A 27,523-nucleotide genomic window follows, 5' to 3' on the forward strand; every position below is an offset into this window, starting at 1 on the left:
CATGGGACATTGTGTTGGGAGAGGCAAAACTTCATTTCCCTACTTGCAACTTCTAACCCTCTTTCTCACTGCCACCTTGTGCTTATGCATCATGTTTTTAGCTTCAATTTGGAAAACAGGTGAATGGAAAGCACCTGCTTTGCAGATTGGGTTAGCTGGCTTTAGCTTATATCTGAGAGTGGACATTAATGTTGATTTTGCAGGTGTCGCTTTCACAAGATGGCTCTAGTCAGCTGCTTGTCCCCTCTTGCTATTGCAGTGTGTACGTGTTCATATTAGCTCACATTTGACAGGAAATTACATATAAAAATGGAGAGAGAAAATGTGTACCGAGGAATATTGCATACAAAAATGTGGGGGAAATGCTGAAACGCAGACAAATTTTTGTGAGGACTTTTTTTTTTAATGCAAACTGATGAATGATTGTGAACAGAACTTAAACAGGTAAACTGAGAAACCAAAACTTGACAGAGCATCAAATAACTGAGTGGCAGGTTCTGTGGCTGTATTTGCTCAGCCTGCACTATTTCAACGCTGAGAACGAAACATAGCGGCATAATTGATTTTATCAGCATCTGCTTGATTTAAGTTAACGGAAGCTTAAAGCACACAATCGGCCTTTTGCCCGACGTGTGGTCTGGCAAATAACAGTGTATTTAACTAGGGATATGCTCTAGAAAGACTTCGGAAAGGAAAGACTGGTGATGCAAACAAATAGGGTATAGAATTTGTTTTTTAAAGAAAGGTTTGGCCACATTGCTGCTGGCGCAATGTGTCTGTTTGACAGTCGAACATCCCGCCCAAAATGCCTTTATTTACTCTGGGAGCTGCAAGGCTGGGAAGTTTCTCAAGTCTTAGGCAGATCTGAGCCACAAAACTTGATTGACAGTTGCAACTCCTTATCCAGTGCTTGTATCCTGCCTTATTCGGTTCAGGAGGAGGGAGGTTTGTGTTCCCCCGCTTGCAGGCTTCACATGGGGATCTGGTCAACCCCCATGAGAATCTGATGCTGGACTAGATGGGCCACTGGTTTGATCCAGCGGATCTCTCCTTATGTTCATTTTGACATAGCATGCGTTCCTGTTTGTTGAGCATGTCGCAGGTGCCGCAATGGCATGGGGTGACTGATGGGAAAAGGAGAGGTCCTCCTGAACAGAGAAGAAAATTGAAGAGGAAATGAAGCAGACTGTGTGAATCTAAATAAGATTAGTGAACAGAAACAGGGCTGGTGGATAAGTTTTGTATTTGGAGAAGGGAAAACTGGGAGCAATTAAGGATTAATTTTTGGAAAGTGAAATCCTTTGGAAGGGTGCAGATACAAAATGAGGGTTGAAAATATAGATTTCTGGGGTCTGGTTCGAAACTTAATGTTGTAAGACTGAATGGGATTTGGATGCTGTGGGGGGAAATTAACTAAAAGAGGAATTATGAAGGGACCTAACACCCCACCTGTTTTTTGGATCCAGTTTGTGGACTCCAGTAAGCTGCTAATTTCTCATTTGCGAAATGGATGTTACAGTGCAGTAACAAATACTGGGGGAAAGGGGTGGCCCGAGTTTGGGGGCGCAGGCACCACCCATCCTTTATATTTACCTTTGGGCAAGTCATTTGTCTCTCAGAGCATTTGGTTTTCAATTGTGCTCAACCAAGTGTCTCTGCAAAGCTTCAAAGTAGGGCATGAGATCAACAGATTCCTCGTTTGTCCCCATCAACCAGCATTCAAAGATATACTGCCTTTGACCATAGGTGTTCTCTTTAGCTCTCATGGCTGGTAGCAGGGACTTCTATGAATGGAGTATGAGCAGAGCGGGTAGAAGCTTTGGGTGGGAGGAACCAAAAGAATATATGTAAAGGAAGTAAGAGGACTTTTAGTTTTCTCTCCCTTTTTGAAAGGCACAAGCTCCCTCTGCAGTTTGCAAAGGGAAGTGAATATACTTTCTTAGAACAAGGTGATAATTTCTTAAACCAAGCAGTGATGTTAGCAAGATTCTGCCTAAACGTTTGCAGTGTTTATCGGTTTTTTGAGTTGCTGAGCTTTGGCAGAATCAAGATACCTCACAGTTCTGGAAAGCGGCTATTTGATATTTCCTCCTGAGTTCTTTCTCTTACCACCCCCTCCCTTGACCCCCTTGCATTCAGCACATTGCATAAAACACGGAAGAGGCATTAAGTAGAAACACTTCTGCAAATTCAACATTTGTTTTGCTTTCTCCTGAAGGACGATCCTCGTGGGTATAGGGAAGATTATATTTGGATCAGCAAGTGGCTGGAAAGGAAATATGCGGAAATGAAAGAAAAATGTGTCTTAAATAGAGAGCCAGTGTGGTGTAGTGGTTAAGAGTGATGGACTCGTAATCTGGAGAACTGGGTTCGCGTCTCCGCTCCTCCACATGCAGCTGCTGGGTGACCTTGGGCTAGTCACACTTCTCCGAAGTCTCTCAGCCCCACTCATCTCACAGAGTGTTTGTTGTGGGGGAGGAAGGGAAAGGAGAATGTTAGCTGCTTTGAGACGCCTTCGGGTAGTGATAAAGCGGGATATCAAATCCAAACTCTTCTTAAATGTGTTGGCATGTATGCAAGCACTAGCCTCCTAGAATGAATCTTGAGGTCTGCAATGCAATACAAGGCCTATCTACTCAGAAGCAAACCCTGCTGAAAACAATGGTGTATACTGTGAGCAGGGCTGTAGTCCCATGAATGTTTACTAGAAAGTCCCACTGTGTTTGGGGAGGTTGCTCCCAGGTATGTGGGCTGAGGATAGCAATCTTAAGACTGTCTTCTAGGGAACCGGGAAATTGGCTTGTGGATGGGAAGAAGGGACTAGGGATTTGCAATGGAGTATTCCCAGTACTGAGCTAAGTGAACCAAACACCTGACTTTAATGTAAGGGCAGCTTCCTACAATTCTTTGTGGAGACATGCAATGATGGCTAAAGGGGCACAGAACCAAGGTGTGGAGAGTTGGCTGGACCCTGCCAGTACAAAACTGCTTTTGTTTGTATAATTGCCATGGCTGCTTCCTCAACTCCCACCTCAACGAAGCCTTGCTGAGGGTGCCGACAATTTTGCTTAAGAGATTGCTTGCTCCTTTGTGGTCTAAAGTACATTTCCCCCAGGAGAAGAGATCACAATGAAACCAATTTCAAGCTGCAGCCTGAAGGTGTGCTTTCCTTTTTCTCTGTTGACAAGAGGGTTGCCCTGTGGGGCCCGAATAATAAGCTTTCCAAAATCTTGTTGCCAGATCTGAAAACTAAAGCTTTTCCTTCTTCTAGGAAAGAATAGTGATTTCTACCAGTTGAGGTGTGTGGGAAAATAGTGAGATGCATGGTGATAAATTTACCTCAGCGGAAAACCTCTATCTTTTCTTTAAAAGCAACGTTCTACTTAAGGCTCATTCTTCTGCTATTGCTGACAGACTAAAGAATCCGCCTTTTGCAAAACCTGCTGCCTTGTCATTTTAAGCTGCTGGTGTTTCTTAACATTGCCAATAATGAAGAGGAAACAATCCACCATTGAACTGGGTTGTTCTGCAGAATGTGATGCATCTATATGGGTTACAATGCCATCTAGTGGGTGTCTCAACCATTGCCTCCACACTGGGGTTGCAGTTTCTCCTCAGAACTTCTCAAAACACTTTGAAAAAAATAGGATTAAGTCCGTCTGCCTGTTTCGTATCCAAACTATGATGACCCAGTGCCTGCTATTGCGCTCAAATGTTCTTCAAGCCTAAATGTTCTTCAAGGGGCAGAACGCTTTAATGCATTTCATTTTGACATACAAATTGTTGCGGCTATCGCTTGGGAGAGGGAAAGTGTATATATTGGGGGGAAGAACAACTCAAATTGGATGTAAAGAGAGGCCTGTACAAAGGCACAGATAGGATATCAAGTTTTTCCAATGTTGAAAAAACAGCATTTCTAGAAAACTGTGCACATGAGGATGCTGAGATCGGGTTAAGTGCCAGCCATTAATTATTATTAAATTACAGTTATAATTAATTTTATATAGCACCATCAGTGTACATGATGCTTTACACAGTGAAATACTGAGATTAAGATCCTGAACCGCTGATGCATGAGAAGTGCCAGATCCCATTCCAGAGAGGGCTGCTGTTCTGTCAAGAATCCGGACAGAAGGCTATTCTGGTACAACTGGGTAATGCTGAGATGCAGGGGGAACTGCACTTTCTGAACCCCCTTATTTCAATGGCACCATGAAAGGCAAAACTATGGGCATCCAGCCTGGATGATTGGCTCTTATCAATGCTAAATTCAGCCCCACCACTTGCCCACCCACCTCACTCAATACGTAGCTTTCTAAAACCCAAAGCATTCTTATCTGTTGCACTTCCTCAACTGAGGTCCCACCCCATCTTCCATTCAGCGCTAGACATTTTCCTGCCTGAAGAGGATCCCAAATCTATTCCCCTATTGGCCATACTGCCTGGCCAACAACTCCTGTCTTCATTTACACCTCTCCACACAGTGAAGGATGACACTTCCCCATCGCAACACGGGGCCGGCCCTGTTCCCCTTCCTTTTTGGTCTAGGGTACTCTCTTGCTGCTAAAGGCTTGCCTTAATCCTCATAACATCCTTCTAGCAGTTGGAGGGTTTTTGAAAAAGGCTTGCTGACCTAGTATTCCTTATTTTGGTCAGCTATCTCCCATCTGGAACTCCTTCCCGCTTGGCTTTTGCATCCCATCTTAGCCGAATGTTCCTCCCCTGACCTGCTAAAGCATTCCCTGAAATCACAGCAGCTCAGCCAATGGGGTGAGGGGTGTGGCTTGTAAGCAATAGTCTAACATTTTGTATATAAAACAGCCCTGCCTAGAATGGGCTGAGGCAACTTTACCAATATGTAAGCTCATAGATAAACAGCATTGGCCATGTACCCATCTAAAATGTTTTGTCACAAGACTGTTATAAAAGAGAAAAGAGTTTCCTTTTTTTAAAACGAAGAAGAAGAAAGAGAATAGCAGAAAGATGAAAGAAAAGCTGACAGAACCCTTTTGGGTAATATGTGTCGAATATAGGCCCCAAAATCCTCTTCCACACCAAGAGTCCAGGGAATATTTGCAGTACCAAATATTTGCAGAAAGGAAATTAGACCCCATAATTTCTAATTGTCCAGTTGTAGTAAGGAAGCTTATGGAACCTGAGGGAATCTTTTCTTCCCATTTGAACAGAAGAATGGAGAGAAGTTGGGCTGAAGGCTGGTATTCCATCGTTCTGATTGTGGGTCGAAGTCCTATGTTGCGCCTTTTCTAAGCGGAACGAAACAAAAATAGCAGCAATAGGAAACATCTTTTGTATGTGCGTGTGGTGAGATGTCGAGAGTACAAACAGCGTCGATTTCCATGAAAACAACTTTTTTCTATTTTCAAGGATGGTCAGTGGAAGCACCTTTCATAATAGAGTCCTCTCCCCTTAAGCTCAGGGGTCGGGACCGTGATCGTTAAAAGGCCAGTTTCTTAGGTACTTCCCAAGAGAATTCGCTTCTCCCAAAGTGGCCGTAACAGGCGGTCCTCTGATAGATGGGCTTCTTCAAATCCAGATCCCTGGTTTATTCAAAGAGAGAAAGAAGAAGTCATTAAGTACAGCTGGATAACGGGCGTGCTAATTTTCCCCACATGGAACGGTGGCTGCCCAAAATACCAGAGACGCGTAATAGGTAATAGCAGCTGCAAAGAACAGCTGTTTTAAAAGCCTGAGATGCCTATTTAGTGAGCTACTGGCCACATATGTGTTGGGCAGAGCAGCTGCCATGGATATGGCGTAAATGTGTGTGTGCCTGTTCACACACACAGAGAGAGAGTGAGTTCCCCCCTTTCTCTCTGGTTACATTAGCATCTGTTTATTTTCTGTGATGTATCCTAGATACACCTAGTGTCATTCACTTCATGGCCCATTCTGGCTTTGTTGAAGGAACAGGGCCTCTTTAAAGATGGGCCGTAGCTGACAGGAGTGGGCCAGCAGCAAATCACACAAAGTAAGTTAAGTCTAGAAAAACCAGGATCTGCACAGGAGTGTCCAGGCTTAATGAGTACAGCAACTCATCTCTGGTAAATCTCGCCCCTGTGAAGCAGCTGCTGAGACTGAAGGTCCCTGCCTTCCCACACGTGCCTTACGTTCTTTCCCCAAGCAATCTGAGACTGCGCTGGCATGCCTGCCTTTGCTCCTCCCGCTTCACACCCCTCCTGGTCCTGGGAGACCAGCAGGGAGGGAAGCTTGTCACAGCAGAAGGGGAAGACATCCATGCCTCTTTGCCGGCTGGACTCAGCGCAGCCCCTTGGCCTCTCTTCTTGCTTCTGGACTTCTCTCTGCCACAGACTCTCCCTGCTCACTAAGCCCTGTTACCTCTTCAGCTTCTGACACCTCCTCCTCCTCCCAGTCTTCTCCCTCTGACCACCCATCACCAATCCCTGGACTCTGAGCCTTCTTCCCTTGAGGGCTCCGCAGATGGTGCCTACCTTCACTCCTCTACATCCAGCCAGTCTATGACAGTAGCCGAGTGGTAGACAACATACCTCATGTTCAATCCCCTGCATCTCCATCTAGGGATGAGAAGGACTCCTGCCTGAAGCACCTGAAAGCCCTGCCAGTCAGCAATGGCAATACTGGGATTCTCTAACATCTGAAGCCAGGTCTCCCTTCCCTAGCTGGAAGAACTGTACAACCTGCAGCAGACCTTTCAGAGAAGGAAGAGCCAAGAGCAGTGCTTCCCAAACTTGGGTGTCCACCTGTTTTTGGACTAAAACTCCCATCATCCCTAGCTAGCAGGACCAGTGGTCAGGGGTGAAGGGAACTATAGTCCAAAAACAGCTGGAGACCCAAATTTGGGAAACATGGAGCTAGAGCCTTCCCAAGCAGCAAATCTAAGGTCCCATTTGCATCATACATTTAAAGCAGGTATCATACCACTTTAAACAGCCACGGCTTCCCCCAAGGAATCTTGGGAACTGTAGTTTGTTAAGGGTGCTCTGAGTTGTAAGGAGACCCCTGTTCTCCTCCCAGAACTACATCCCATGAACCGCCCTGAGATCTTGTGATGATGTCCGTATATAAATAAAATTAAAAATTCTCAGCATGGTTTGACAGTCAAGCCCTGCTCCCAGGGAACTCTGGGAATTGTAGTGCTGCAAGTATCAACTCTCAGCATCCTTAGTGAACTACAGTTACCGAGGTGCTTTGGAGAAGCCATGACTGCTTAAAATGTTATGATACTGCCTTGAACTGCATTACTCATTTGTTGTATTGCTGCTGTTCTTTGGGTGTGCAACTCTGAGCCCATTAAGAGCAGCAGCTCAATCCTAATAAATAAGGAGAACTAGATCTCCACCGGAATGTTGCACTATCCTGGAACAGGATTTAGTTGGAAGCAACCAGAGTGGAGAAAGCTGATACACCTGATAAAGTGCATTTGCTATTTTGCTTTCTCGGCGTTTGAAATTCAGTAGTCAATACTTCTGGTTGCTTTATATCTTCAGTGTGGCACGGGCGCTGCAGTAAATTTGTTCCTTCGACAGGGAAAGCCCCTTGTAAAAGTGCTTACTTCACGATAGCGCCTGGCCGGAGGTCGAAATTCTGGTGTACGATGTTTAGCAGCTCTTGTTCGGGCTTTGTGGAGGTACCATACGTGAACAGCGAGATGGAGAGTGGCTCAGCCACGCCAATGGCATAGGCAACCTATGGATGAAAAAGGCCAACAATTAGACCTCTCTGTGTGTATGTGGCAACTGATTGCTGAAGCAATGGGTGAAGACTTGCTTAAAGAAATCCATTCTTGCGAAGGCACAACAACATTTGGTGGTGACAGACTTACGCATATAAAACATAAAACTCCATCAGTTGTGTAGAGCTGTGTTTTCCAGCTGTTGCGCCCCAGCTGTTGATGGACTACAACCCCCATCATCCCAGACCACCAGTCCTGCTAGCTAAGGATAATGGAAGCTGCTGTAGTAAAACAACAACAGCTGAGGAGCCATGTTTGAGAAACACTGGTGTGCAGTGCGCCTGCGTCTGGTTTTAAAAGCTGAAGCGAAGCAGGGCCTCAAGTGGTGCTGTCACAGAAGGGCTTTGGTGGAGAAATGCAGCAGGACTGCAGGACCACATTGTAGAGCAGTGAACCACACTACACATTGCCATCTGATGAGTGGATTGCCTATGAGAGCATTAAGCCCAGAGCAAGCCCACCCTAAGGACACTGGAAGAAAGGCTACAAGTCAACAGCAGAGCATCTGCTAAACAGGCAGAGGCTCCTGGGTTCAATCACCAGCAGCTCTAGGTAGGGCTGGGGAAGATTCCTACCTGAAATTCCCAGAAAGTCACTGCCAATCAGTGTAGATGCTACTAAGCTAGATGGACTAATTGCATGACTTGGTGTAAAGCAACTTCCTACATTCCATTCAGTCCAGACTCTAAATGGTGTTTCTCCAACCTGGGTCCCTGGTTATTGTTGGACTACAACTCCCATCATCCCTGAGCACCAGTCCTGCTAGCTATGGATGATGGGAGTTGTAGTCCAGCAACAGCTGGAGACCCAAATTGAAGGGGAGCTGAACCTCGAGAATGCAGTACTGAACTTCCCTATAGAATTGTTTCAAAGACTGCTAAGATAACTGTTACATTCTCTGTCCTTAAAAGAATTCAGGTAAGAAAATGAATTCAGGTAAGTAGAGGGCTAGAGGGGCTACCAACCTGCCTCTGTATACAGCTGATTCTTATATACTGAACCTATTGGATACAACTGCCTCAATGATATCCTTAATATAGCAGTTCCCCACAGGAAGCCACGTCTCTCAAGCAGGAAGTAGCTGTTGCAGGGCTACAACCACCCCCAGAAACAGCAGCCACACACTTTGCTTCCGCTCTATGCCTGGTAACGTTTGGCCGTGATACGGTGCAGTTTGTACTTCAGACCCTGCAGCAGGAGGAATGGAGGAATGGAGGAGGAGGAAATGTGGGCTTGATGGCTTCAGCAGCAAGCAGCCACGAATCTGCCACAACGCTTCATTTCCGCTGACGGCTGCTAGGTGAGAAAAGGGCAGAAGAGGACAAAACCAGAACTCACCTGGACCAAGACACGGCGGCAAAGCCCAGCTTTCACCAAGGATTTGGCAACCCACCGGGCTGCGTATGCTGCTGACCGATCCACCTTTGTGTAGTCTTTGCCCGAAAAAGCCCCACCCCCATGGGCTCCCCATCCGCCGTAAGTATCCACAATGATCTTCCGTCCAGTAACTCCAGCGTCCCCCTGCAATATTGCAATGGCAAGTGTCACTTCTAAATCTTAATGAGATGGGAAAGCGGCAAATGCTACAACAACAACAACAACAACCTATCAAGAGGCCTCGGAAGAAAATGTCCCAGAAAACTGCCACATATTTCCTCTCTTTAGCCCTGTGTTTCTCAAACTCGGGTCCCCAGCTGTTGTTGGACAACAATTCCCATCATCCCTGACCACTGGTCCTGCTAGCTAGGGGTGATGGGAATTGTAGTTCAACAACAGCAGGGGAACCCAAGTTTGAGAAACACTTCATCTTAGGACTTAAAATCCTGTCTACTAAGGTAAAGGGACCCGTGACCATTAGGTCCAGTCGTGACCGACTCTGGGGTTGCGGAGCTCATCTCGTTTTACTGGCCGAGGGAGTCGGCGTACGGCCTCCGGGGTCATGTGGCCAGCATGACTAAGCCGCTTCTGGCAAACCAGAGTAGTGCACGGAAACGCCGTTTACCTTCCCGCCGGAGCGGTACCTATTTTATCTACTTGCACTTTGATGTGCTTTCGAACTGCTAGGTTGGCAGGAGGAACTATGTGTAGCCCTAAGTAAATATACGTGAAAATAAATGGTATAAAATAATTGCAAGTTTACACTGTATATGTATCCTTAAAATCACCCTCAGAATTCTCTGCAACACACAAGGGTCCGATGGCAGACATGAAAGTTTTTCTCAACGGCTAAGACAATGTGAAACGGTACCCTGAAATTAGAAAGCTTGAAAACCACTGTGATGGAGGGAATTTTTTTCTTTTTCTTTTGGGCATGTACCTTTTGAGGGTATGCCTCCAGATCTAATTTGGGGGGGAAAGTACCAGTCATAACATAAATATGCATTTCAGGAGAACCTAAGACGAGCAATAATAGATTTCCTCATATCTACCCACATATCAGTGAACACATATTTACCTGCGGTCCTCCAATAACAAACCGGCCACTGGGCTGAAGATGGTAGACCGTATTGTCATCTAAGTATCTGAGTGGAACCACAGCCTTGATGACATGCTCCTGGAGGGCCTTGCGCATGGCATCCAGAGAGATGCTCTCGTCGTGCTGCACTGAGATGACAATAGTATGGACACGCACTGGGATGACGACGCCATCTTTCTGGACGTACTGAACTGTGATCTGGGAGTGAAGGAAGCAATTGTGAACTATAGGGTGGCGGCGAGAGAAAAAGCACACTCCAAAAGTGGCAAACCAACCCCAAAACAACAACTGTGCCCCCATTTGGGGCTTGGCCCAACTCTGAATGGCTTCCCTACAAAGAAAAATGGACAACTCTGCTTGCACCAAGGGGTCTCTGCCCATTGGGGGGGCCACATCCTCTTCCCACGGCAGCACCCCCATAGCCCAGCCCATACCATTCAAGAGGGTCCCAAAGTCCTCCAGAGAGGCTTTTAGAGAAGTCTGCTGGATAAAGGAGGGAACTTCATTCCATTTACAGATCTCGCGTTCCTCCAACCCATGGTTCTCACAGAACAGCAAGAATCACTTCCAAAAACATAACATGCACAGGCCTCCCGATGCCAAAGAATGGTCAAATGGATAGGCCCTAGTTATGAGCAGAAGAGAAATAATCTGGGCTAAACCCACGAAAGTACCTGGGTTTTGGAGTCCGGCCTAAGCCAAGGGAGGACCCCGTTGCGCCTCAGCTCGGCCATTTTGGCATTCAGTTTGTGAGCAAGCATGATGGTCAGGGGCATACATTCTTCTGTTTCATCGGTGGCATAGCCAAACATCAGGCCCTGCAGTGGGAAAGGAGCCATTATTTTCCATCAGCAAAAAGAAGACAACAACAAGGACTACTTTTCATGTATTAACATCTTTAGAATTCGCTTCACAAGATTCTTTCTCCCTTTTCATTCTAGAATCAGCTTCCTCTTTCCTCCTTGATACAGCTCCTCCCTTTAGTGTTTCATTTTTATAAATGCTATTTTGTATTCCCTCAAGTGGTAGGGAGTCCTGAGGAAGCATTTTACATGTTCTCTTTCATAATCCTGGTGACTGAATCCTGAAATGCAAGGTGCAAATCAACCCCCAGCTGCTTACTGGCACTTTTCACCAAGATGAATGCTTCTGGCGGATATAAAGATGGAATTTTTTTGAAATGTTCTCGCAATGATTACCTGGTCCCCAGCGCCAACCTCTTCTTCTGACCTGTGCAGATGCACGCCCTGGGCAATATCGGGCGACTGTTGCTCCAATGCAACAAGAACGTTACAAGTCTTGTAGTCAAAGCCTGCGGAAGAGAAATGGAAGCCGTGAATTGCCTTTCTTTTCCATCCTTCAAAGCCATGTACCACAAGACCGCTGGAAATGTTTTTACTAGGTTGCAAACATCCTTCCCCAGCAGGGCTGACAGGTTCTAGTTCTACGGAGGGTGTGGCCTTCCAGGAAGGGAAGACTAAAGAATTCTCAGAAAGAGCAGTGTTAAAAATGGTGGTATTTCATTCCAGTTTTTTTAAAAAAAATGTTTTTATTGGTTTTACAAATACAAAGTACAAAGAATAAGAAAAAATATCTCCAAATCTCAGGACTTCCCCCATCCCCTTCATGGGGTCTTGTTTTAAATATCTGTACTACTGCATATTCATCCCTAATCCAATTTTTATATTGAACCATATTATCCATGGTAATTTTTACACTACAAGTGAAATCAAAACCCTGCTTTTGTTTCCATCTGCTTACAGTGGTCTCCTAAATAACTTATAAGGGATGCAGGTGGCGCTGTGGTCTAAACCACAGAGCTTAGGGCTTGCTGATCAGAAGGTTGGCAGTTCGAATCCCCACGACGGAGTGAGCTCCCGTTGCTTGGTCCCTGCTCCTGCCCACTTAGCAGTTCAAAAGCACATCAAGTGCAAGTAGATAAATAGGTACCGCTCTGGTGGGAAGGCAAACGGCGTTTCCATGTGCTGCTCTGGTTTGCCAGAAACGGCTTAGTCATGCTGGCCACATGACCCGGAAGCTGCCTGTGGACAAACACCGGCTCCCTCGGCCTATAGAGCCAGATGAGTGCGCAACCCCAGAGTTGTCCGCGACTGGACTTAACTGTCAGGGATCCTTTACCTTTACCTTTAAGTAACTTATACATTTCCCTCATTCTTTTATAAAGTTTGAATCCTCTTGGTTTCTGAGTTTTCCAGTCAGTTTTGTCATCTCGGCATAGTCCATCAGCTAGGTTTGCCAAACGCAGAGAGGCTGTTTAATAGGTTCGCTAATTGGGGGATTACCTAGCCAAGGAGAATCATCAAAGTCCCATGCCTTGAGATCTCTAAGACTGAGCTGGATCAAAAACATCAGAGTCATTTTATGCAGTCCTGCAGACAGCATATACTGGAGACTAGGGTCTGAGGAGAGAGGTGAGGGAAGACAGCCGAGAGAGTTCTGGTCCTCTCACCGGGACAGCCAATTTGCTGTAAAAGATTTAGGCCCCCAAGGTCCACTTTACTTGTGGGTGGGGCAGAAATATGATGCCCCCGCCACATCTCATTTAGCTCTTGCAGAGCACATTGAGGCCAAATCTCTGCTACAAATTTCATGGGACCTCCACGATTGCTCTCCTGGCTTTAAACAAAAAGCAAAAGAACCACAGCCCAAAATTCAGCCTTGGGGAACTGCCAACTCATTAAGAGCAGCAGAAGTTGTGGCAGTGGCACTTAACAGCGACCAATGTAGGATGCTGTCTTATACTAAGTCAAATCGTTGGTCCTGTCTAGCTCAGTACTGAACTGAGTAGCAGCAACATCACAGGGCGGCTTCTTCTCCCCATCTCATCCTTAAGGAGCAAGTTCTACTACATGAGAGCAGCCATGCAGATTGCAGAAACCCTTTTCGTATATTAAAATGTTGGATGTTTTTATCATTAAAGTCACATGCAGCGCTGTTAAAAACTCTGAAGCTTGCTTTCCCTTCATTAGTGGGACCAAAGAGAGCAGCGTTTCAAAAATGATACCAACGGGTGCGGCAAGGATATTTTACGAAGTACAAAAGGGTAGCCCCCTCCCCAATTTGTTCTGAAACTCCAGCCAGGGAACAAACGCTCAAGTCTCCCTTTTTCTTAGCTGCTTTCTCATCAGCCATCCCCCTACAGGGTATAATTTTTCCTCTTAGAATAAATGTTCTTTTACTAAGCACAGGGCTACTAAGGTTTAATGTGTGCCCATGCATTCTTTTCCAGGAATGAGAAACTGACCGTCTCCGTTCCTGGCATGTAGAACGGCAGCAGAGCCGTCCATGAGTAAGCAACCCAGCGTGCCAGATGAGCTGACAGGCCTGGGTTCTTCAGTCAAGAGAAGATCTGGCTGCAACACGTCTCCTTTGGACACTTGAAACTCAGCCGTGTCCCCAGCCACACTACTGCACCCCTTCGTGGGGCAGAGAGATGCCCCGGGCAGCTGCTTGGGGAATGGAGCCTTTCCAAGGCAGCTGATTGGCTGCAACTGTGGGGAATGTTCACAAGCAGATCTTCTGCCTGGGAGGCCCATCATTCCCCGCACACCCTGTAAGGGATACTGCTGCTGATTTGTACATTGCAGCCAACATCCCAGGGAAGCAAGCTCTTCCTTCATCACAGAACTGAAGAGTTAGAAGAGTCATTTAGTCCAGCCCCCTGCAATGCAGGGCATCTTTTGTCCAATGTGGGATTCAAACCCACGACCCTGAAATTAAGAGTCTCATCCTCTACCAACTGAGCCATCCCAGCCAGTGTGGTTTAGTGGTTAGAGTGTTGGACTGATATCTGGGAGACCCGGGTTCAAATTCCCACAACTCCAAATCTCGCTGGGTGACCTTAGGTCAGTCGCTGCCTCTCGGCCTAATCTACTTCACAAGGTTGTTGTGGGGATTAAAGGAAGAGAGGGAGAATTTGTATGCCACCTTGCAGTATTTCATCCTTCCCAGTATTTCAGTGGGAGTCTCATTTGTTTCCTTAAGAAGCTACTCTCTCGCATGTGACCAAAGAACCAAACTGACCATATAAAACAGAGGTGCTAGTGGTTTAAATGAATTACTACAATAAATAATTTCTGGGTATGAACCCTACCAGCTCAATCCAGGGTAATGACTAGTTCGAACATACCCCCATGCTCAAAAACAAACAAACAGAGGTCTACATTTCTTGGCTTAAGGAAGTCTACTTTCCTGTAGGTGCCTGTGTATTCTGGGCTTTGCTGCTTTATTGGTGACCTGTTCATTTCAGATTTACATTGTCTCGTCTTTGATTTGTTTGCATGCGTTAAATGACTGCAATGCATTCTGATGCACTGGGAACAAGCCACGGGCAAAACGACATGCAATGTTAAATGTGTGGTTGGCACCAAAAATGCCAACTGTGCATTTATTTCTCCCCCTCCCCTCCATAATAACTTTTAAGTGTCCACACTTCGCACATGGAACTCACCTCCAAGTGAACTATGGCAATCCTCCACATCAGCTATAGTTAAGCAACAGGTAAAAATTGAGAATAATATTACCAGCTGCCACCAGCTAGCACACCTCCTGATGAATTGCACCGCATGAGTTGATGTAAAAATATAATCTTGGCCTCAGTAAAAAGTCTTAAAGCCTGTTTAAGGCCTGATAACTTTGTGGGCTCAAGAAGTCAAGTATGCCATGAATAGCAGGAATGCTACAAAGTGGCCCAGTGCAAAGGACACCCACAACTTCAACCCTGAGATAACCTTTAACCTCCCAGTAAATAGTTTTTCCTGTTCCTTATTAAAGGAGCTGGGAACTTGTCTCCTGGTGGCAGCTAAGCAATCTACAGCACCAATTGCATCAGGCTCTTCCTTGTCCTGGGTAAGAAGGCAAGCAGAGAGGGACTAGTTCTACAGCTTTTTGGCTGAGCAGTGACCCAGCATCATTCCATTGTTTTATCACCAACCTTTAGCTGAATCATCATAGCCTATGTTCATAATTGTGTCTCGGACGATCTGCTGGTAATCCACCACCGCTCTGGATGTGATCTCCCCGCAGAGCAGCACCATCCCTGTTTTGCACACACTCTCTACGGGGGAAGGAAAAACAAGTGGGAAACTCTGTTAGGTTGGCTCGAATATTCATTTACAGTAAGCATGTTATTTGCTCTTGGGTACCTATCACTATATAGCATGTATACAGTGGTACCTTGGTTCTCGAACACCTTGCAACTCGAAAATTTTGGCTCCCAAACGCCGCAAACCCAGAAGTGAGTGTTCCTGTCTGCGAACATTTTTGGGAAGCTAAACGTCCAACGCAGCTTCTGATTGAGGGCAGGAAGCTCCTGCAGCCAATCAAAAGCCGCACGTTGGTTTTCGAATGTTTCGAATGTTTTCAGAAGTCGAATGGACTTCTAGAACGGATTCCGTTCGAGAACCAAGGTACAACTGTATACACACTGAGAATAACTCGCTTCCCATTTTGCGCCTGCTCATCATACTACAGTGACTTGCCCCTCTCATGAGATTGTTCCAGGGACCGAAGGCAGATAGGGATACAGTGGTACCTCGGTTTTCGAGCATCTCAGAAGCCAAACATTTTGATTTTTGGACACCGAAAACCTGGAAGTAAGTGCTTCCGTTTTCAAACGCCCCTTGGAAGTCGAACAGCTTCCGCTGTGTGTTTTTCAATTTTCTCCATTGACTTTGCCAACCGCCCTTTGCGCCTCGGTTGTCAAACATTTCGGAACTCGAACGGTCTTCCGGAATGGATTGCGTTAAACAACCAAGGTACCACTGTACAACTCATTCAATAGTAATTAGACCAGTATCACCCATCAAAAAACAAAGCAACAGATATGCTCCCCAAACTTTCTATCTACCCAAGGGGGTAGACAAAGCCTCTCAAGTGAGAACCTCATTGTTCATCATTCAGCCTTTATTGGCATAATTTAAACAACAAAAACCAAAGTGAGAACTTAAAAGTCATAGGGGTAGGAATGAAAGCAAAATTGGGTGTGAGGAACCTCATTTTCTGGCCCCACCCCAAAATGATTTCTTTGTAGAGATCTACTTTTATATGCATGGTTGCCAGTTCCTGGGTTCCATCTTTGTCACACTCTGGCATGACCAAGGAATGGAATGCAGGTATGGATTTTGCAGGCATCCCTTGAGTTCTGTTGCGAGAACAGCGAGACAGATACAATCTGGGAAACAGTTTGGAGGGGCAACGCAAAACCTCCCCCCTGCTTTTGACACTTCTGCTAGTGGTCCTTGCAATATATGGGTTCTCCACGCCACCTATCACAATTATGTTTGGCTGGTAAGTGCAGAGCAGCCATCATTTCAGACACGGTCTCTTACCACAAGCAACCTTGGCGTTCGGATCTTGCCTCAGGTGGGCATCGAGCACGGCATCACTGATCTGGTCACATATCTTATCTGAAAGAGATCAGTTGGGCAACTGAGAGAAGAAACCAGAAACATGCACTGCTTTTGACACATGGGATTGACAAGTGGAAAGTTTCGTTTAGATACTCTGCATTTTATGGCTCTATCATATGCATGCTGCCTGCCCCCACCTAAGAACAATTCAACAAATTGAATCCATTAAAAAGCCACACTGTGTGCTACAATTTGCCCCCCAAAAGCTACTAATCATATGCCTGTTACAGAGCATACAGAGATAGTGAACAACCCAATTCTCATTTTGCATCTTTTCATAATATTGGGACGAGCTACCCTGCCCATGAGATTGTCCCAGCTCTAAGGCTTTGAAGGAACAAAGACAGATCGGAGTAGAATTCAGTTCCACCGGTGACCAGACCAGCGTGGCTGAGACAAAAATGAAACAAGATACAGAGGGAAAATGCCTGCAAAGATCAGATACTGCAAAGCCACAGCTGCCGGCAGAGCAAGTCTCAAATGAATTCCACCACCACTATCCCAGATTGAGATCCTCTAGTCCTCCCAATTCACAGTGGGAAGTCATCTGAAGCATGCAGGGGAAGAGTAAAGTGAGCAGGGATGGGAAACCTCTGGCCTTCCAGGTGTTGCTGGACTCGATCTCTCGGACCGTTGGGTCATGTTGCCTGGGGCTGGTGGCAGTTGGAGTCCAAGAACATTTGTCTTGCAGCTGGGCTACGTGCAGCTTTTAAGGCTTAAACAACACCAGTCTTTCGACTCTGGGAAGGGCCCATAGATTAGCGGTGGAGCGCATACGAACGGTCCCATGCTCAATCTCCAGGGAGGCCTAGGAAGGACCTCTGCCGGATTCTCTGAAGAGCCTCTGCCAGTGGTCTGGCTTGGTATAAAGCAAGACCTTCACACATATAAGACTTTAAAGTTTCTTAAAACAACTGCTAGTCACAAAGGCTCAAGAAGTGCCCCATCTTTCCCAGTAATGCTATATAATGAATTGAAAAGGATGTTTAAACTAACATTTGTAATTAAAAACACACACACGAAAACACACAAAAAAAACCAGAAGCCTTTTTCTTGGGGGGGGGGGAATTACAGGGATAGAACTATGTAAACTGTATAGAAACTTATTCATGTATGCTACAGCAGCAAGAATGTTACTTGCCCCAAAGTGGAAAGAAGCAGAAGTCCAAGCAAAGGAAGAATGGATACAAAAGCTTATGGAATATGCAGAAATGGTGAAAGTTACCGGAAGAATAAGAAACCAAGATAACAAACTTTTTATAAAAGTATGGAAATGGTTGTTGACCTTGCCAACAAAGGTCCGTATAGTAAAAGTCATGGTTTTCCCAGTAGTGATGTATGGAAGTGAGAGCTGGACCATAAAGAAGGCTGATCGCCGAAGAATTGATGCTTTTGAATTATGGTGCTGGAGAAGACTCTTGAGAGTCCCATGGACTGCAAGAAGAACAAACCTATCCATTCTTAAGGAAATCAGCCCTGAGTGCTCACTGGAAGGAGAGATCCTGAAGCTGAGGCTCCAATACTTTGGCCACCTCATGAGAAGAGAAGACTCCCTGGAAAAGACCCTGATGTTGGGAAAGATGGAGGGCACAAGGAGAAGGGGACGACAGAGGACGAGATGGTTGGATAGTGTTCTTGAAGCTACTAACATAAGTTTGACCAAACTGTGGGAGGCAGTGGAAGACAGGAGTGCCTGGCATGCTCTGGTCCATGGGGTCACGAAGAGTCGGACACGACTAAACAACAACAATGGAAATGGTTTATGGAATATTTGCAGAAAAAATGTAAACAGGTAAGAACATTGGCAGGATTATTGTAATAACCTGCAGTTTTATATCTTTAAAGTAGATGAATAAATTAGCAATTAAGTTGATCTGGAAATGTAGAAGATATTAAAAATAAATTTAAGGAACTGCAGAAAGATGGGGAAAGGAAGTCAAGCTTTGAAATGTATGAATATGAAAAGCATAGATAAAAAAAAGAGAGAGAAGTGCCTCCTCTTTCTGTTCTGTCGCCAACCTGGGACACCAGATATTCATCAACATATTGTAGATGGTGTTACTTGAGAGGGTTGGCCAATGTTAACTGACTAGCAACTTCTCAGAATCCTGACTCAGAATCCTGACTGGAAACAGGGAACACTTACTGCATGATACCCCAGCTTGGATCACAGTACCAGCATGCTGCTTGCTACTGGACTGATTAATTCCAAACATGACAATATCTGATTTAACTTGGGCTAACACAATGCTTCTTTAATATTTTAATTATCATTGTTAATTAATTAAATTTTTATACTGTCATTCATCTGAGGATCACAGGGTGGTTTACAATATAAAAACACAAGAATACAGTGGTACCTCGGTTTACAAACTTAATCCGTTCCTGAAGTCAGTTCTTATACCGAATCCATTCTTAAACCGAGGCGCACTTTCCCTAATGAGGCCTCCTGCCGCCAGTGCCCTTCCACCGTTTGGTTTCTGTTTGTAGACTGAGGTAAAGTTTACAAACCTGGACAGTACTTCCGGTTTTGCGGAGTTTGTAAACCGAATAGTTCGTAAACAGGGCTGTTCGTAAACCGAGGTACCACTGTACATACTATTGTAACAAACAAAAACCATTCTCCTTGCACACACAGTTTAAAAGGCCATAAGCTAAAGGTAAAGGGACCCCTGACCGTTAAGTCCAGTCACGAACGACTCTGGGGTTGTGCGCTCATCTCGCTCTATAGGCTGAGGGAGCCGGCGTTTGTCCACAGACAGCTTCCAGGTCATGTGGCCAGCATGACTAAGCCACTTCTGGCGAACCAGAGCAGTGCATGGAAACGCCATTTACCTTCCCACCGGAGTGGTACCTTTTTATCTACTTACACTTTGACGTGCTTTCGAACTGCTAGATGGGCAGGAGCAGGGACCAAACAATGGGAGTTCACCCCGTTGCGGGGATTCGAACCTCCAACCTTCCGATCGGCAAGCCCTAGGCTCTGTGGTTTACACCACAGGCGCCACCCGCGTCCCTTCCTTAAAAGGCCATAGATTGTTCAATAAGGCAAAGGCCTAGGAAAAGAGGAATGTTTTTGCCTGGCACCAAAAGATATGTAATGAAGGTGCCAGGTGAGCCTCTCAGGGGAAAGCATTCCAGAAGTGAGGAGCCACCGCAGAAAAGGCCCATTCTCGTGTAGGCGCTCTCCGGACCTCTCATGGAGAAGGCACATGAAGAAGGGCCTCAGGGTCCGGGTTGGAAGCGGTGACATGATCTACAACAGGCACATCCAACTCCCAAGATTGCGATCTACTCACAGTATTAAAAAAACTGGCAGTGATTTACCCATTGTCATTGGAGGATGGACCAGAGTTGTTGAGGTTTTTTTAGAGAGCCAGTGTTGTTGAGTTTTTTGGGGGGCGGGGATAGAGATCACTCAGGGTCCAAGGATCAACGAGGAACACCCCACGATCGACCAGTGGGTCGCAATCAACCTGTTGGACATGCCTGATCTACAAAATCAACAGACCTGCTAAGGGGACCAGAAAGGAAGCTAGCTAGAAGGTAGGATGTAAATTTCCACTGGAGAAGAAGCTCTAGACTTGCCGGGGGGGGGGCGGGACAGAAGCGGAATTTGATATTTTGATAACAGCAAATCCATGTGCATCAGAAAAAAGCCAGATTGGATCATGTTGAAAAAGAGACACTCAGCAGTGTGTGGGCAAGCAGGCTGGCAGGCAAGCTGGCAGAGGGGTAGGTACAAGGATTCTCTGCCCCATCAGTGGCATCAAAGTCCTTGGTGGTGTTGGTGGTGCAGCTAAAACTCTTTGCGTGTGTTTCTCGGATCACTTCTGTACACAAAGACAAAGGCTGTGATCTTAACCCTGCTTATCTGGGAGGAAGCCCCAGTGAATTAAACAGGAGTTGTTTCTGAGCAGACGCGGTTTAGGACTGCACTTTACATAGCCTTTCAGACATTTTGTGCCCATGTCTGGTTAACATCAGTGTGGCGAGGACGCTTTTGTAATGCACGTGAGCCTTCTGGCCGGTCCAGCTAGTACTTTTTGCTGTTCAGGTATGCATGGTGAAGTTCCCCTCCTGGTATGTGCCAGCCATGCTCCAATATCTAAGGAAAAGGCCCTACTGGCAGTGTATTTCCTTAACCAAAGTATGTGCCATGGCGACTTGAGGTGGGGCTTTCTCAATCATGGCTCCCTCCTGTTGGATATATGCTTATTGATGCTTGTTGACATCATTTTTCATCACCTATGGAAAAAACATCCGTTCCATTCAGCGCATGAGGGTAAACAAACACTGTGTATTGTTTTGGGATTATACACCGTGCATATTATGATTGTGGTTATTTTGTAGTTTTATTGCCGAAGTTTTTACTTTGTATTATTATCAGTTGTCCCGTTCCCTGATAACTTTTGTTGAGGGACAGTTAATAAGAATTAAAAATAAGAGTAATATTAATGTGAAGTGTTCAAAGCAAGCGCTGCTTACAGCTTGAACCCTTAGATGTTTCCTGCAACAGTAAATCTGAAATACTTCTCCTTCCCCCTTTTCATGCCAGTATCCTGACTCTCCTCACCCCAAATAGTGGGGGACAACCCTATTTTAACCTAAAATCCCTACAAGTAGATTAGGGAGAAAGTGACGTACGTAGCAGAGGGCACCCAGTGTGCTTTGTGGCTAAAGACCAAAGCACTTGGGATCTGGGAGAACTGTGATTAGACCTTCAGCCCTTTTACTTCCCTTTTAAAACTTCTTGAATTCAGCAATGGACGGCTGACTAGGATAGGGGATATGGGGAAAGGAGTAAATTCCTTTCCCGGTTAAAAATCACTCCCTCTACAAGATGCTAGACTATATCCACATCCTCCTTCAATTCGCCAGCAGCTGCTTTTAATGTTAATTTTAAAAAGCCCAATTTGGCTCTGAACTCTGCTTTCCTCGGCCCGAGTTCAACTAGGGTAGTCAGCTTACAAACTGGCCCTGTCAACTTTGCCTTTAACAGCAACGAGATCTGCATCAGCTAAAGAGGTGATCATGTTCAGCTCCATGCCATGAAGAAGTCCATGTGTGGGTTATGCCTAAGCTCTGCTAAAGGCACAGGAACAAACCAAGCTGGCTTTGCAGTTGTTCTTCCTGGCCAGTTGGCAACCTTACGTCTAAGTGAGCTTCCATCACATTGGCCCATTTAATCTAGAAGCGATCTGAGTGATGATTGCATCAGGCTTTATTTGGATGGACATGAACGCTCGGCCTTTCAGCTTCTAAACAGGTCCATGGCGATAATGAACTTCCCAAAGCCATGGACCACTTCCTCACAGGATTAATGATTAACCAGTGTTTGTATGGTAGGCAGGGATTCTGGAATGGCTGCCAAGTGGGGTGGGGGAAGAGGAGGAGGGGTTAGAGGCCAACCTCTGATTGGCTGGGAGGGCAAGCCACCCCATCTCAAGGGATGGCCAAAAGAAACCAAACAAAACACAAAAAACCCAGCTGATATCACCAAGGCTAATTGATAATAGACAGGGAGGGGTGGAATTTCAGGACCCTGCAGTGCCATACTAGCTGTATCTTGGGAACAGAGTTTAGGTGTGGAGAGAGACGGTGATCAATAGCATGGAGAGGGGGAGACCGAGTTGAGGTTGAGAGAACTTTTAGTTTCTCTGCTACTCTGTAATACTTAAGAACTGTGCCTTTTCAAAAGATCCATCTTTAATACTGGATCCCCTTGACCCTCCCCCCTTAAAAGCAATTCTGAGATCCCCGACAGTAGACAAAATCACTGTGTTGAACTGTTCCATCCTTAAATCATGAGAAAGGGTCTTGTTCTTTGTTCTTCTCCTTACCCAACTCCTTCAGGACAAGGGACGCCACCTTCTCGGTGGTGGCCCCAGAGAATGGAAGTCCATCCCTATAGAAACCCACCTGGCATCTCTCTCCCTTTCCTACCATAGGGGAGGTCAGCAAAGACATTCTTACTCTAAGTGTGTGTTTGCGGCAACTGTTTTCGCATTCTGCCACTGTATTTCACGATGATCAGTTCATAACATTTGTCATGGCAACTATTCTACAGTTTCGGTTAAATGGACTGAAATGCATGGCATCGTGTTTTTGTTCTAGATTAGGAAAGGAAACTTGGAATATTTCGGATGAAATTCAAACAGACGTTAAACTCTGGAAGGAGGGGCGGTGTGTTTACATTGAAACATTAACAGCGCCCGATTTTTAAAAATTTCTTTTTATGTGACAACCTGATATTGTCAGAGCCAAGTGAGATGACACCGACTAGTCATTTGTCCTAGCTGCCATGTTTGTCCAAACTCACTGTGTGCTTTTCTCTGATGTTGCGTCACTGGGACACATGCGCTACACTGCTACAAAAAGGGCCTTCCAAGGTTGACACTGCACTTCTCAGAAATCTGTTGCAATAACTAAAACCCCAAACCTGGGTGATTATTTACCTCATCTGACAGCTGTGAAATTTTGCGTAACGAAGCTGTACCCTGGTCCCAAGTGTGGGTAAAACATACTGACTTGCCTGGGGAAAGTGATATGTAAAGACTAGGCCACAATTTAGCAAGTAATTAATCAAGAGGATTTAACAGCACATTCCTAAGCATGTCTTCTCAGAAGTCCCAGAGTTCAGTTGAACTTAATCCCAGACATGCATTTAAGAACTGCAGTCTTAATTGTGGCTCACGCTATGCTGGGTTGCAGTTTGTTTCATCCAGTTTCGCTTTTTCACTATATAATATTGTTCCCCAATTGCACAGACGACCTAAATGTATTCCCCACCCCCAACAAAGGTATGGCTTCACTTCTAGGAACTTTCATCTGATTTGCTTGCAGAATGGGTCAGTTTATATATCTGGAAGAAGCAAGTGGTAGACATTTTTCAGTCTTACCCAGGAGAAACTGGACTATCCAGTGGGATGCCTGTCTTTGGTTTGCATCATTCACCTGGTCGCTCACTATCAACCCTCCCCTCCCTTAAGGAAGGCGGATAACCACTAGAGGAAAAGTATACAATTGCACATTCCTTCTGTTGACTGCTGTCTGCTCATTTCTCGTTAAGGAAAATACTGTAGATTTTGCACAACTCTACTTGACTCACACACACACCACGGATCAGTGACAGGAGACCCCAGGGCCAAATCCTGCCCTCTGAGGTGTACAAGCTGGCCCAGATACAGGAGACATGTGTGACAGGTTAAAGGAGGGTAGTCATGGACCTTGCAAAACTGTGGCTATCCAGACACATACACTGTACAGGGGAATTAGTGTATGTGGGGAACACCAGACAGATAACAAACTCTACTGTGTTATTTTGATTATATTGATGGAACTGTGGTTTGCTTCTTTTTATGATGTGTTATTGTTGTGAGTCACACAGAGCTCAGCTTTGTTGTTGGGAAAAGCAGCATACAAATATAAAATAAACTTGCAGCTCTTGCATATCCCAAACCAGTGTTACCCAGCTGTTGTTGGACTACAATTCCCATCATCCCCAACCATTGGTCCTGCTAGCTAGGGATGATGGGAGTTGTAGTCCAACAACAGCTGGAGACCCAAGTTTGCGAAACCCTGTCTTAAACCTACTCTTGCAGCCAAATTATACCTTCTTTGGATTTCTGGAGCATCAATGTTCTCCCTAGAGCATTACAGTCTTTCATGCACACATCACTCAGGATCTGAAAGGGGGGGGGTGACCAGAAGGCCAAATAATCCCATTGAACTCCAGTTATCAGAAGATCCACTGACAATCTTGGAAGCCTCCAAGAATCTAGACAAAGCTTCTTCTTTTAAAAAAAACAACTCAGCCTAAGCAGTAAACTTTAAATAATCCTGTTTATTTCAGTGGGAGAGAACTGGGCATATGTTTAACTTCCCTATCTAAACATGCTTTAATTTGAGAGTTCAAGGTTTGGACGTACCATTAAGCAGAGAAAGACAGCTTGGGGATTCTAGAGAGGGAACTGGATCTCAAAATAGACCAGTGCACTCTGGCAAAAGGGAACAAAAACCTGGCCTTACAAATAGAAGAATCAAGGTTGGTTGGTTCATACATTTCATATCCATCACTTATTGACTTACATGTGTGAATGGACCTTCACAAATCTGAGACCACTGATACCACAGAAACCTTTGTCAAGTTTTCTAGTCAGTATGGCCAGCAGTCAGGGATGATGGGGAACTATAGTCTACCAAGAACTGAAGGGCTACAGGTTCCCCTCCCTTAACGTAAAAGTTCAAATGTCATTCTTAGTGTCTATAAATATAATGTAAGAAACAGGATCAGCCAGCGTCTTGGCATCACTGCCACTTAAGGAAAAAACTGATGGAAGCCTAAGGTGCTGGCAGCCCCATTAACTGGACAAAAAATGTCTCCTCGGTGTTGTGGAGTGGCAGAATTCTCCCGCAGTCGCCAGAGGTTGTTACGTGCCAGATAAGAAGTTGGCACAAGATATCCAGTTAATGCATCGAGAGGGGGAGCAGACTCTGGTGCGACCTCTCCCCCATCCAACTGAATGCTAATAACTAAACGAGTTCTTCTGTTTTGTTTTAATTCCGCTGACTGTTACATAATCAGAAGGAAAGGCCTGAATCATGCTGAAAGATATACAGTGCCAAATACACATCTGAGTACCTCAAACAGCTCTAATACGCGTGCATGCATGCACATACATACACCGGCCTTGTCCAAAAGATCATTTATCTGTTTGTATTTGCTGCAACACGTCGCAAGTCTCAGACTTGCCAGATAAAACAAACTTGAGCTGGAATGTTGGCACAGATAATGTCTATTCCCTTTTCTTTAAAAAAAAGAGTTTCAATTTGCCTTGCTTTTACAATAATTAAGAAAGAGGTGTGAGGAACCGGTCGCTTTGTGTATAGAGAGGAGGAGGCCAGATAATATGTCCTACCATCATGCCCAGCTGCTATGGGGAATGATTTACAGTTTAATGATATAGCAAGCATGTGGGAGAATTCCACAAGTCCACTGAAATATCAGATTAATGCAGCCCCCAGCTAAAGGGACTAAGTTCTGTCGGTGTAGGAACATACAGATCTATTTATTTTTAATAGTTACACAGAAGTTTTAACTGGGAGGGTGAATCATTTGGCTTACGAGCTCTTCTGCATAACTCCAAAATATGTACACACGAACCAAGAGGAACAGGCCTAATAAAATACACTATCTCAACAATTTTTTTAAAGTGTGTGCACACCCAACTCTTGTTCTCTGGGCGTCTCACTGCAACAGACACAGACGTTCAGTATTTTAAATCCCATTGATTTCAAACTGGCTGCAATCCTATGTCCCTTTACTTGGAAGTAGGCTTGGCAGAACTCGCCAGGATTTGCATCCTAGAAAACTGCACAGAATACACTGCGTGTCATTAACACCAGCGAGCCTTTAGAAGCATGTAACTTTGGCTGGATCGTGTCCATCAGTGCCAGATCTGGAGCTATCAAAGCTGTGGCATGGACATTCCTGATGGGATTGTTCTGAAAGGTGCACGGTCAAATCGCAATACAGAAAGAACTGCAGTGGCTAGCAGTGGTTTTCGAAGCTATGCCCCCTGGGGAATGAATCAGGGTCTGCAATGGCATCCCCGGAGAGGCTACTTTTACCTCTCACATGAGTCAACAGCAGGTGAAAAGAAGCCCAAAACTTCGGCTGCGTCCATACCATCAATTTAAAGCACGTTTAAAGCACTTCCTCCGCCCCACAGAACGCTGGGAATAGTAGTTTGTTGCGGGTGCTAAGAACTGTAGCTGGGCGTGAACTACAGTTTCCAGATTTTGGGGGGTGAGGGGGACATACGTTAAATGTACTTTATAGACACACGCACGCGGTATGCCTCCCCGCCCCAGCGCGCTAAAAAAAATAAAATACTACAGCATCTCCTTGCAACCTTTCAAAACGAGCTGCAATCCCCTGCGCCAAGTCCTTACCTGGGTGTCCTTCCCCTACCGATTCCGATGTAAACATGAACGTCCCTTCGTCTTCATTCAGTGTGTGGTCGCACAGGCTATCCAGCGTCCCATTCATCATTTTTGCTCTCTTTTCTCCCTCCTTCCTGTTAACGCTTTCCTCTGCGTAGGGAAGAAGAAATCTCCTCGGAAAAGAGCAGCGCAAGAGATCTGACGTTGGCAACCTCTCCCTTGGAAAAAGGCAGCAAGGCTGCGCTTTATTTAAACCGGCGGCTTCGGATTACACCTCCCAGTGCGTAAAGCGCAGGCTCCCCGAGGGCGCGCCGGAGACGCACACGCGACGGAAACGGCGGGTCTCCCCCTGGCTAGAGCTGTCACCCCGCCCGCCTCCAATATATGGAAAAGCGAAAGTGCCTCGGCGATCATGTGAGGAGATCGGGAGAGCCCATTTCCTCGCAGGGGAGAGGGGGAAAGCACGCTCCAAAAAGGAAAAAAAAGTGTGCGCGCGCAGGGAAGATCTCTCGCACGGATCAGGAGAATGCCTTTGTCTGCGCCCCCCTGCGGATCTCAGCCGCTCCTAAAAGGGCTGCTCTCTCTCTCTCTCCTCATTTTCTTTCGGGAGGAGGAATGCAGAGGAAAGTTTGCCGAAGTTTGCGCGCTTCGCGGTTGCGTAACAGAAATGGCAACGGTCGGGGAAACTGGCTTGGCTCTTTGCAGGAAGCGATGGGAGATGGATTGGTCTGAGATGATGCAATATTCGGAGCGGTTGTGCCCAGTTATGTAACTTTCCTTTCTCCCTCTTCGACGATTCCCCTGAACCTATAATCTTCCGTCTCAGGGGCATTTTTACCCCAGTGGAAGGGAGGAGAAAGAGGGTTTTTTGTGTGTGTTTTCAAGACACCCTGAAATTTTGGGCAACTTCGAACTATAGTCTCACTATGGTGTGGT

The 27,523-nt window shown here is 45.7% G+C and overlaps 1 protein-coding gene across 1 annotated transcript; it reads right to left on the reverse strand.

Moving 5' to 3' along the window:
• Nucleotides 1-3,952: 3,952 nt before the first annotated feature.
• MAT1A (methionine adenosyltransferase 1A) lies at nucleotides 3,953-26,983 on the reverse strand. Its single transcript, XM_053388209.1, has 9 exons — nucleotides 26,597-26,983; nucleotides 16,559-16,636; nucleotides 15,163-15,285; nucleotides 11,408-11,520; nucleotides 10,883-11,026; nucleotides 10,188-10,406; nucleotides 9,071-9,253; nucleotides 7,553-7,686; nucleotides 3,953-5,558 (listed from the first exon to the last, which is right to left on the reverse strand). The coding sequence occupies exons 1-9, from the start codon at nucleotides 26,694-26,696 to the stop codon at nucleotides 5,456-5,458; spliced, it is 1,197 nt and encodes a 398-aa protein (XP_053244184.1). The 5' UTR covers nucleotides 26,697-26,983; the 3' UTR covers nucleotides 3,953-5,455.
• Nucleotides 26,984-27,523: the final 540 nt, after the last annotated feature.

Source organism: Podarcis raffonei, chromosome 5 (assembly GCF_027172205.1).
Source record: "Podarcis raffonei isolate rPodRaf1 chromosome 5, rPodRaf1.pri, whole genome shotgun sequence".
NCBI classification, from domain to species: Eukaryota; Metazoa; Chordata; class Lepidosauria; order Squamata; family Lacertidae; genus Podarcis; species Podarcis raffonei.